Source organism: Heloderma suspectum, chromosome 9, assembly GCF_057233095.1.
Source record: "Heloderma suspectum isolate Gila_16-S chromosome 9, 16-S_ref, whole genome shotgun sequence".
NCBI lineage: Eukaryota > Metazoa > Chordata > Lepidosauria > Squamata > Helodermatidae > Heloderma > Heloderma suspectum.
In genome coordinates, this window is record NC_139466.1 from 27,123,564 (window position 1) to 27,135,785 (window position 12,222).

General features: G+C 47.6%; 1 protein-coding gene across 9 annotated transcripts in view; it reads right to left on the minus strand.

Annotated features, from left to right (window-relative positions):
* Positions 1–1,027: 1,027 nt before the first annotated feature.
* TMLHE (trimethyllysine hydroxylase, epsilon) overlaps positions 1,028–12,222 on the minus strand; it is a 48,847-nt gene continuing 37,652 nt past the window's right edge. For all 9 annotated transcript variants that reach the window (XM_084813971.1, XM_084813968.1, XM_084813970.1 and 6 more), the window contains 2 exons: positions 11,144–11,282; positions 1,028–6,816 (listed from right to left, as the gene is read on the minus strand). In XM_084813971.1, coding sequence (XP_084670097.1) covers positions 6,685–6,816; positions 11,144–11,282 — 271 coding nt within the window. In that variant the 3' untranslated portion in view covers positions 1,028–6,684. The remainder of the gene's footprint in view (positions 6,817–11,143; positions 11,283–12,222) is intronic.

A 12,222-nucleotide genomic window follows, 5' to 3' on the forward strand; every position in this document is an offset into this window, starting at 1 on the left:
ACCATTTTGGGTCATTTGGAATTTGGGGAGTGTCATGGGTGCTCTCACAAAATGGCTGCCATGGTGGGCATGGCCACTCACAAAACACTCATTTCCCAGAAGGCAAACTGGTGAGGCTAAAAGAAAAGGAACTTGGCCAAGAACCTAAGATCTCTAAGCAGAGATGGGTCTGAGCTCCAAAACACCAAACCCCTCTTCTGAGCCCAAATGCAGATGGCACTGGAGGGCAGCACTTTGCTCTGCAGCATGCCAGCCTCCCAGTTAAAAAATAATGGAGGAAGCAATCCTATGGTCACTAGACAGTGGCTAGATGGCCATAGGATATGCTGTTTTCCAGGAACTGACCTCAGAGCCCACACTCCGAGGTCAGTTCCCAGAAAACGGACCTGCCCCCACTTCTGCCCCATCCTCCACGCTCGCAAGAGGATCACCGAGGGGCCAGAAAGGGGTGTGGCAGGGGGCGTTCTGGGGCGGGGTGAGCGTAGCTGTGTGTACGACGCATCTTGTGTGTCATACAGCAGCCTCCTGCCCTGCTCCGTGCTCTCGCGGCTAGACAGCCGCAATCGTCTGTCTAGCCAGAAAAGTAGGGCAGGGGAAGTGCAGAGGGCACGATCCGCTCTGTGCTTCTCCTGCTCTGCTTAGGATAGGCGGTCACCTCCCAGTTTGGAGATGGCTGCCTATCTCAATAGGATTGCGCCCTAAAGCAATCAAAAATTGGCAGGGAGCTTGGCAGCATCAACTTTAACTCAGGGCTGTGGAACCTTTTTCAGTCTGAGGACTGAATTCCATTTTGGAGAAGCTCTGAGGGACTGAATTCTAGTGGTGGCTCGGATTGAAGTCAAAAGGGGCGGGGCCAAAGAACCAAAAAATACCAGCCTATTTTAGCTTAAATAGCTAAAAGTGACTCCTGTCACTTACTAAGTCTTAGGAGAGCCTTTTCAGCCTTTAAGAATGGGGGTGGGGTGGGGAATGCATAAAAGCTGGAAATACCAGCCTATTAAAATATTTTAAATACCAACCTATTACCTATGTTTTACCTATATTTTAAATACCAGCCTATCATTCATCAGCTGGAGAAGTGAGGGCCACTGGGGGGCTGCACCTCCTGCCTCCCAGGAAGATAATCACAGTGGGGAGACCAACCTAGCCCAATACATTGGTCAGTGATGTATTTGCTTTCTTTTCCCTCCTCCCTTCCAATCCCTTTTCCTTTTGTGTCGTGTCTTTTAAATCATAAGCCTGAGGGCAGAGACTGTCTTACAAATATTCATCTTTGTAAGCCACTCTGGGAGCCTTTTTCAGCTGAAGAGTGGGGTAAAAATGCCCTAAATAAATAAATATTTGAAATACCAGCCTATTTTAGCCTAAAGCTCTTACTGCCACTTTCTAAGCCTTAGGAGAGGCATTTCAACCTCTAAGAAAGAGGGCGAGGGGAATACATAAAAGCTGGAAACCACAAAATGACCATTAGTTGGGGAAAGGGGGTGTGGCCATCTGAGGAACCCTGGAGGGCCAGATTTGGCCCCCAGGCCTGAGGTTCATTACCCCTCCCTTAATGGGACTTCTCTGGCAATAGGCAGCTTCTCCCCAGTTACCAAATGCTGGAGAGAAGCAAAAGAGGAGGGCTATTTGTTGCTTTCATGAACCGCTTGTGACCATCTCAGAAGCATCTGGCTGTTGCCAGAAACAACACTGGACTAGAAATCAGTGCTTCCCAACTTTGGGTCCCCATGTGTTGTTGGCCTCCAACTTCTCATCATCCCTGGCCAGTGGCCATGCTGAGTGGAGCTGATGGAAGTTCTAAGAATCCAGGCTGGGGAAGACTGGACTAGATGGGACCTTGGCCTGATCCTGCTGCACCCAGATAACTCAAATCTTGTGCCCAGGAAAGCCAACTTCCACCCCTTGTAGAAATGTACACAAAGCAAATTTACACGGTTTACATTTAATCTGGCTCCTGCTCAGTTGCAAGACAGGCTAAAAGCTATGCAAGTCACAGACGCTTCCCTTATTCCCTGTTCTCCCCCCTTGGATGGAGACAGGATCACGATTAGTGCTGGCAAATGGTCACCGGCAAAAGAGAAAGTATTTCCCACCTGCGACAAGTTTGCTGGAACTGAGAGTATTTAGGCTGCGCTTTGCATAAACCACACACTTAGACGGAAACTGAGCCGCTGTTCCGCAGCTCAGAAAAGAAATGCCACAATCTTTTTATTACCAGCAAAGAAAGAGTTGCAGAAGAAGTCCATTACAAAACTGGATCAGAACATGTCACAGTAAAGGCAAGCTATTCCCAACCAGAGCAACAAAGGCATAGATTTTCAGAGGGGTGGGTACGAGGGGACAGCCAAGGAGGCAACTTCTGATGATGCTACGTCTCCCTGCTTGTAAGATGTGCATGTTTAGGAGAGTGGCTGATCAGCAGCACAAATCACCAGCCTAGGTCTGCATCTTCCCAAGGTTTCTGCAATAAATGATGCTCACACTTGCACCTCATTCTTCGGCTCTTACAAAATGTCAGGTGTCTATAGCCCCACTTCAGAAAGTCAGCAGCTCCCAAGCAATGGCCCGGAAGGGTGCAGAGTGCCGGGGGTGGGTCAGGTCGGCAGGCTTTGCAGCTAGCAGCATTTGCACGACCCGCTGCCTTCATATTAGGCCTCTGTCTTTCTGCCTGCTTCATTCCACAGGATCGTGTATCCCGCACACTTTAAAACTCACTAGGGAAATAATGTCAGAAAAGGGGCCTGAGTGGATGCTCTTTGCAAACTAACTTTGAGACTCAAAATGAAAGTTGACTCACTGAGAGGAATTTGAACCCTGTTCAGGCTCCCAGGAAGGCCAAGAGAACAAAATGCAACTGAAGTACCCATGTTAAGAGGGGTAGGGGGAAGCAAGGGAGTCACGTATAGGCCTACATCTCAGGGAGGTGGTCAACCTGTTGACTGTATGAGTTTAGATAGCAGGTAGGGGCTCAGGATGGAACGCTCCTCCATCCAAATAAACTAACCCCCTCCACAAATCCCCTCCATGCAGAAAACTAGCCTCTCAGGGAAGCTAGGCTAGATCTCTTCTCGATCATCCCAGAGTGCAGGACACGGAATAATGGGCTCAAGTGACAGGAAGCCAGATTCCGGCTGAACTTCAGGAAAAACTTCCTGACTGTTAGAGCAAGACAACAATGGAACCAATGACCTGGGGAGGTGGTGGGCTCTCCCACACTGGAGGCATTCAAGACGAGGCTGGACAGCCATCTGTCAGGGATGCTCTGACTTGGATTCCTGCATTAAGCAGGGGGTTGGACTCGATGGCCTTGTAGGCCCCTTCCAACCCTACTATTCTATGATTCTAGAACCTGTATCCCTGACATCTGTGGAGGACTTTTCTTTGTCCCCTGGAGAAGCATTAAATGATGCAAGGTTTTCTCCTGCCTTCTCTGCAGTCTGAAGGGGTACAGCCCAAATACAGCTTTAGCACCTAATAACATTAAGCATTGGATCAGAGGTGGTGAATGAACCTCTTTCAGCTGAGGTCCGAATTCATTTCAGATAAGCTCTCAGGGTGGAGGGAGGGGGCAGCTGCATTCCAGTGATGGGCAGGGCTTAAGGGAAAGGGGGCGGGGCAAAATACCAGCCTATTTGAGGTTAAACCCCTTACTACCAATAACAAGGCCATAGAAGAGGCATTTCAAACTTCCAGATTGGGGGAAAACGGCACAAAAGCTGGACAATCACCAAATGATTGGCCGTTGGGGGAAAGGGGGTGGGGCCACCTGGGGAACACAAGAGAGCCAGAGTGGGACCCAAAGCAGATCAGGTGTGAGCCCCAGGTCTGAGGTTCTGCACCCCAGCTTTATTATTATTTTATTATTTATTACATTTATATCCCACCTTTCTTCCTTTGTGGAGCTCAAGGTGGCTACGTGTGCTTCCCAGGTGGTCTCCCCTCCAAGCACTGACCAGACCCAGGCCTGCTTAGCTTCAGCAAGGTGGCTGCCTCTTGTGCCTTCAGACCATATCTTGGGATTATTCTTTCTAGGCCTTCCTAGAGGAATCCAGCCAACTTTCTGCCACACCTTGATCCAAGAGGGGAAAGTCACAGAGTGCCAAAAACTCCACCGAGGGAGCGTGCAACCACCTCCTGATGGACAAAATCGTGTATGGGTCTCTCCCTTGGCAGCTTCGCATGTCCAAGGCCAACCCTAGCAAAAAAAACCAAACCCTCATGCACCTGAAAGAGATCAACCCACCCAGCTCCAGTCCTACTTTTACTTCGATCATATGGGGCTAGTAACTGGCTGCTAATCCTGCCCCCTGCTAAAAAAAAACACCTCCCATTAGCCGAGCAGGCCAAGGAAGCCTGCTGACCCAGCGAATGGCAGAAGTGCTTCAGCAACAGGAAACGGATTGAGCCAAGATCTTGCCAAGCTCAGCAGCGGCAGGTCGCCAAAGTAGCAAGGCCCAAGCCACGGAGGACTTTGGCCATCTTCTTTTGAGCTCACAGACCCACCGCGACACCTCCCTCTGGCTGCAGTTAAAAATACTTTTCAACGCCCCTTGAGCGTTCGACTCCAAAATACATCATAGTGCGAAATGCGCGTACACACACGTGTGCACACAACCATTCTTGAGACTTTGCACGAACTGAAAATCTAGGTGAGCAGCCCACATCCCAAGTTCTATTAAAAGGGCTCCACCATTAACAATAGTCAACAATGCAAGTGTTGCCACAAATCCAACGCAGGAGGAAGGGGATTTACGTCCAATTCAGGAACAGAAAAGGAGGCTCCCAGCTGCTCCTCGAGGGGCTCTTTTCTCATGAGTAGTGACAGATAATGACTTCCTGTGTCCCCCACAAGTAGCAGCCTTCAACCTCCATATTTAAACCTGCCCAAGGGGTTTGATGGCAGCAGGAGCTCCCCTGGGTTGGCTGGACACATGGCAAGATACTCCAGGTGAATGGCTTACATTTCCTCATCAGCACGTACCCAAACATCACCAGCCCTAGAGACTGCTGCTTCTAGGGATCCCATTCCCAGGTGAAAAGATCTTTCCGAAGGGCATGGCTAGGGTCACCATGAGAAAAGTTGACTGATGCAGGTTCTTCACCCGCGTGCCCAAGACATTCGCTTCAATGCCAGCAGAAATGTCACGTTTCTTTTCCTGCCAAGGGCCCAGCATAAAGGCAGTCGCTGAGAAAAGCAATAAATGCCGTAGGCCAAAACACAACTAGTTTTTGCTGAACTGGCGAAGACATCTCCAACTCAAGGAGCACAGAAGTCAGTGAAGTTCTTTCCGTTCATCTGTCCTTCCTTCCAGCTTTCCAATTCAACTGCCTTCCAGATCCTGACAGGTACAGCCCCTTGTCTTGCAGTAAAGCAAACAGGAGTTAATTCCTTGGATAGAGAAAGTAGCAAAGTACAAGGCAAGGAACCTGTGTGGAACGTGACTCAGCTGCTGTGCTTTCCCCAAAAGCAGAACGGGCAGCAAGGGGTTGCTTGGGTGGGCTGGAGTAAGCCACCATGGCAGAAACCGTACAATGGAGGAAACTGGAAAGGAGAAATGGCGAAGTATAGAGATGCATGAGAAGTTTGTTATAGTTCGGTTTTGATCAGGATTTACCCAACCTGCAGCTTCTGGACAGAACTTGGGCTCAGATCCAATCTGTGGTCAAAGTCCGTACATTTCTGAGTTTGCAATGTGATTCGCGGACCAAAAAAAAATGTGTCCAATAGCATGCATACTTTTCAAAAATGCACATTAAACAAATTTGCACTTTTGAAAAATGCGCACAAAGACACTTTAATCCATGGGAGAAGAATGTGTACATTTCAAAGATGCACACAATTGGTGCATACATTTGGAAAAATACGCATGAAAATACACACGGATGTTCGTGCGAAAAGAGAAAAACAAGGTTTGCAATGCGATACAGACTTGAGTCAGAACGAGTTTTGAGATTCGGAGAATTTTGGTGAGCTCGAGTTTTGTTGGTTCACATATCCCTAGTGTTGCTCCTGCAGAGTCAGCTTTTGCAGAACTGGGAAGGAAGGACCTTCCTCTCCAGATCTGCTGCTCTCCTCCCTCCCCTCACCCTAAAGCTTCTGGGAGCAGCTTTCCCCATCGCATGGTGAGCTTAGGCCACCAGCCCTCAGTGGGAAAGAAAAGAGGTGAAGCTAACCCTTGAAACACTGGGTACTTGTGTTTTTTTGGAGGTTTTTTTTAAGGGGGGGAAGAGTCCCATAGACTGGCTTTGCTGCAGTTTGACATTCCTTGAGACCATCCCCCATTTCCAAGGAAACCCACGTGCTGTGACTGATAAACTTCAAAACGTCTGCATACAAAACGCCTGCTAACCGAGGCAAGTTTTATTACCACTTTAAAACATCGAAAGGCACGAGATCTGGCAGCTGGAGTGTTGCAGCAGGCACATACATGGCTCCCAGTTCCATCCTGCTCAAGCTGAGCCAATGGGTTGTGCTTTTCAAGCCAAGAGGAACCAAACAATCAGGGATCAAAGATTGGTGAAAGTGAAGAAAAGGCATTGAACTGTATGGGTGCTTAATAATCAAGTAATGCTGCGGGGACCTCTCCTTTTCTAGTGGGAGGAGGCCAGGTCTCTGAGGTATACAAAATGCTCTTCTGTTCCTGGATTAGCAGCCCCCAGCCACCGGAAGGGCAGGCCACCTTAAGCCTGTAGCCCCAGGAAGCGGGCTGTGTTTAGCACATCGTCTCTCGTCAGGTAGCAGCCGCAGAGCTGGCGGTAACCCGTGAAAGACTCCCGGCCATGCAGCACTCGCCAGTTGTCCACGAACAGGGCCTGCAGACAGAATGAGAGAGAGAAAAAAATGAGTCCTGTCCACATCACTTGTACTTGACTAGTTTTGTGATCCATTGATGCCCGGTAGATGATCTTAGCAGGGATAGAGATGAGAGCCAGTGTGGGGCAGTGGTTAGAGTGATGGACCGGGACATGGGAGATCCAGGTTCCGTAGTCCGCACTTGGACACGAAGCTCACAGGGTGACCTGGGGCCCGTCACTGACTCTTGGCCTAACCTACCTCACAGGGCTGTTATGAGGATAAAACGGAGAGGAGTTGGAACATATCCAGAAGAAAGATGAGATATAAATGTAATAGCAAATTAAAAAGTAAAAACGACACCCCCCCGCGCTGTTTTGCTTCGCACTGTGCTGAATTTTTCGATCTATTTATTTTTGACCATTCGTGGGGGCGGGGGGGGGGGAGAGGCAAAAAGAAATTGCACCCCAAAAATGTGGGAAGGGGTGAGAATTTCAGATAAATTTCTCTCAGGATGCAGGGCTTCTGTGCTTAGCTTACTGTAAGGAGAGGGCTGAGGGGCATACGTGCTCTTTCTTTTACCATTTCCCCCCATTCTGTGTTCTTTGTAGCCTCTCTGGCTGCTTGAGCTTCCTCGAAAGCCTCCTACAGGACTTAGCCAGGACGTTCTCCCAGAGCCAGCCCAAGACATTTTGCTGCTTGAGGCAAAGAACAAATGGTGCCCCCTTCTATTCCAGGTACAGAAACCAACTGGACTGGCACTTGAACCTTACTTCAATGCTAGCAACAGGACAGAGTCCTGCATCACACCGGAGGAAAGCAGGGCAGTTTAGGGGATGCAGGACAGCTTTGTCCTCCTAAGGGAGTTGAATGGCTGGGGGACTCCCACTGCTGCCTCCTAGGATCTGCCTCCTGAGGCAGTTGCCTCACTCTGCCTTATGATAGGGCCGGCCCTGCATCCTCCCTTGGAGCTTTCTAGTCCTGCTGCCTGCTGAGGGCCTGAAAGTGGAGAGAGGCTTTTTTGGTTTTGCTTCCAAGTAATTAAAAGTCCTTTTAACAAAAACAACAACTCTTCGCTCAGCATTCAGGCCTTCAGCAGGCAGCAGCACTGGAAAACCCCGAGGGAGGAAATCCTGGCTAAGTTCTCTAGGGGCTTTCCAAGAAGCCAGACAGGCCGCAAAGACAGGAATGGGGGAAATGGTAAAAGAAAGTGCACGCACACACCCCTCCAGCACCTCCTTACAGTAAGGCAAGCACTGAAGCCCTAAACGCAGAGAAATTTCTCAGAAATCCTCAATATCCCAATGCAAGAGGGAGAAAAACAACCACCTCTTTCTCAGGGAAACGAACAGCTTGAGAAAGGGCAGGTGGGGTTTCGGCACAGCACTGGTTTTGCTCCTGATTCTCCTGCTCAACGTGCACCATCAACTATGCAGTTCACCCTCAAGCAGAGATCATTTGGGGTCAAACAATTGCTGGAATCAATGCATGTGCCTGCTTCAGCTTTCCCTCGGGATGCTTGAATGAGACTGTGAGGATGGCTCAGGAAGAAACAAGTACCAATGCCCTCCTTGGCAGAAGAGGGTAGGGGGGGCTTTTCAAAGGCAGCACCCTCTCCCATACCTTCCCTCTTCACATCAAGGAGATACGAGGGAGCTAGTAATTCCATGGCAAAAACAGGAAATCAGCAGTTTCCTCATAACCAACAGAAACGTCTACAACCCCGTTGCCAAGTCCAAGCGTCTATCTCCGCCTTCCCCAACCTGGTGCCCTCCAGATATATTGGGACTACAACTCCCAACATCCCCCAGCCAGCCATGCAACATTTCACCATGTAAGTAGCAAAGCCACCTGTCCTGGCAAAAGCCCAGAATGCAAAAAGAGGGATAGCACTTCAAACAGCAAGAAACAGGGGAGGAAACTCCAGATGCTACTAGTAAAATACTTTCTATTCTTGGCCCAACGCATTCAGATTATAAATCCTTCTTTAGGGGCACTATACATAATATACGAAAAAGGAAGCTCCGAGGGCGGCAACAAGGAGCTTGGTGGTGGCTCCCCATTTATGGAATAATCTCCCTGACAAGGCCCGCCTGGCGCCAACATCATTATCTTTTTGGCGCCAGGTTAAAACTGCCCTCTTCTCAGGTATTTGGCAGCGTAGAATGAGTCTCTTGATCGTCTCTGGCTGATTGTTTTAAATTGTTCTAGATACAGTCAGAGCCAGCAATATTGGAACAAGGATAACTGTTTTGGCAGTTGGCCTCTGTACACCACCACATTTAAGTTGAAAGGAAACACACCCAGATGGGAGTGAAGTCAGGACTTTCAGCTGTAATTCAAGGAGTTTGACAAAAGTGGGGCACTAACCATTCAGGAAGTACAGTCAGTGGCATACACCCTCCCCCCCATTGTTGGTGGCTCATAAGTAATGGAACGAATGGCTGACAAGCAGCTGCATGGCCAGGTGTGGCCTGTTTCCTGGGTACCCCATGACCAATCAAGCAGATAAAAGGCCTGGAAGTGGTTCTGAGTGTTACATTTGCATTTGGTAGCTGTTCACTGGAACTCCTAACATGCGGTCCAAAGAGGTGTCCATGCGAGTGAAGGAGGCCATCATTAGGCTGAGGAAACAACATAAGCCCATCACAGAGACAGCAAAAACATTGGGAGTGGCCAGCACAACAGTTTGGAACGTCCTGAAAAAGAAGGACTTAACTGGCAAGCTCAGCAACAGCAAAAGGCCTGGAAGACCACGGAAGACAACTAAAGTGGATGACCGCAGAATTCTGCTCATGGTGAAGAGGAACCCTTTCACAACATTTAGCCAGGTCAAGAACGCTCTTGAGGAGGTAGGCATGTCGTTGTCAACATCTACAGTCAAGAGACGGCTTTATGAATGTAAATACAGAGGCTTCACAACAAGGTGCAAACCACTGGTAACGCTCAAGAACTGAAAGGCCAGATTAGCCTTTGCCAGCAAACACCTAAAAAAGCCTGCCCAGTTCTCAAATAAGATTCTTTGGATTGATGAAACCAAGATTAACTTGTACCAGAATGATGGGAAGAGAAAAGTATGGAGAAGGAAAGGAACAGCTCATGATCCAAAGCATACCACATCATCTGTCAAACATGGTGGAGGCAGTGTTATGGCATGGGCATGTATGGCTGCCAATGGAACCGTGTCACTGGTGTTTATTGATGGCCTGACTGTTGATCAAAGCAGCAGGATGATTTCTGAAGTGTATAGGGCTATAGTTTCTGCTCAGATTCAGCCGAATGCTGCCAAACTGATAGGACGCCGCTTCATATTGTAGATGGATAATGACCCAAAACATACAGCAAAAGCTACCCAAGAGTTTCTCAAGGCAAAGAAGTGGGCTGTTCTTCAATGGCCAAGTCAGTCACCTGATCTCAGCCCAATAGAGCATGCTTTTCACTTACTGAAGACAAGACTGAAGGCAAAAAGACCCACAAACGAGCAGCAGTTGAAGGCAGCTGCAGTACAGGCCTGGCAACGCATCTCGAGGGAGGGAACTCAGCATTTGGTCATGTCCATGGGTTCCAGACTTCAGGCAGTCATTGACTGCAAAGGATTTTCATCCAGGTATTAAAGGCGATCCTTAAGTTTGAAATGATGTTGGTTTGTTCCATTACTTATGAGCCACCAACGATGGGTATGTGTGTATGCCACTGGCTGTACTTCCTGAATGGTTAGTGCCCCACTTTTGTCAAGCCCTTTGAATTACAGCTGAAAGTCCTGACTTCACCCCCATCTGGGTGTGTTTCCTTTCAACTTTAGTGTGGTGGTGTGCAGAGGCCAACTGCCGAAACAGTTATCCTTGTTCCAATATTTCTGGCCCTGACTGTATATGTTGCATGTGTTATTTGTTCTATGTCATTACATGAATGGTTTTTTATATTTTATATGATGTATTTTAAAGGTTTTTAATTTTTGTAAACTGCCCAGAGAGCTTCGGGGCAGTGTAGAAATATAATAGATAATGCGCCCTGTCTTGTCTCATCTCGGAAGCTAAGCAGAGTCAGCCATGGTTAGTACTTGGATGGGAGACCGCCTGGGAATCAGGCTTCCTGCATTGAGCAGGGGGTTGGACTCGATGGTCTTGTAGGCCCCTTCCAACCCTACAATTCTATGATATGATTCTACAATATAATACAATAATCTAATCCATCAAAGTTAAAAATGTTATATTAAAAACTGACATAAAAGCATATCTAATACAACTTAAAAGGCTTAAGCAAGTATTTAAAACACTTCTTATATGATAACAAACAGCAAAAGCCCCTGCCAAAGCCATGTGTCCAACTCATTCGCCATGACTTTACCTTGCCCGGCTTCAGCTTGACCCAGAGCTCATTCTCCGGCCTCCTCAGCTCGGTGGTGAGAGTGCGGTGTGCGGTGTACCAGCGGTGCACAGTGTCATAAGGCACCGTGTTAATGACAGCTCTGTCATAGTTGTTATACCTGAGAAAAAATGGAAGGATCATAGCATTTTTTTTAGTCAGAAGGGACTTTGAAGGTCATATAGTCCAGCCTCCTGCTCACTACAGGGCTGGCAATGCAGGATGCAGCTACAGCATTTAATATTTATTTTATTTATTTATTACATTTCTATACCGCCCAATAGCCGAAGCTCTCTGGGTGGTTCACAACAATTAAAACCCTAGAATACAATGGAAGATACACCATAAAAGTTTAAAACTACAGTCCTGCTTTTAGGAATTACAGAGGGGAATTTGCTCCCGCTAATTATTTGGCCAATTTGACCATTCCTAAATTCAGAAAAAGCATTTCCGTTATCTAAGTTTAATGCTTTACCATCAGCGCTTGTGGAAGGTAGATTCAAAAAGATCCCTTCTAGAGAACAGTGATGCCCCTGTGAAGTGGGAGAAGTAGAGACAGCAGGACATATCCTACTTTAGAATCATAGAATAGTAGCGTTGGAAGGGACCTATATGACCATGGAGTCCAACCCCCTGCTCGATGCAGGAATCTAAGGCAAAGCATCCCTGACAGATGGCTGTTCAGGGATGCTGCTGCCACTTTTATCGAGATCTCTGATCTTCCCTTATAACCCCAGTTATACAAAAAGTTCCCGGTAGAACCAATGAATTTTATTTAGAGTATCTCTTGTCTGATTGGAATTCTTAGGTCACGGTTAAAGTGGCTAGATTTTGCACAGTGGCCATCATCTGTCAAAGAGAGGTGACAAATCAACATCGTTGAGTGTTTCATTTCTTGTTTTCTTTTATTGGAATTTGTACAGTCCTATTTTTAGTCTTTGATTTTTAATTGTATTTTATTGTTTTAACTGCTCTGATATGCTGGTTATTCACCGTGAAAATAAACTGTACTATTACTACTAAAACTACAGTATAAAATAGAAGCTAAAACCTAGAAGCAA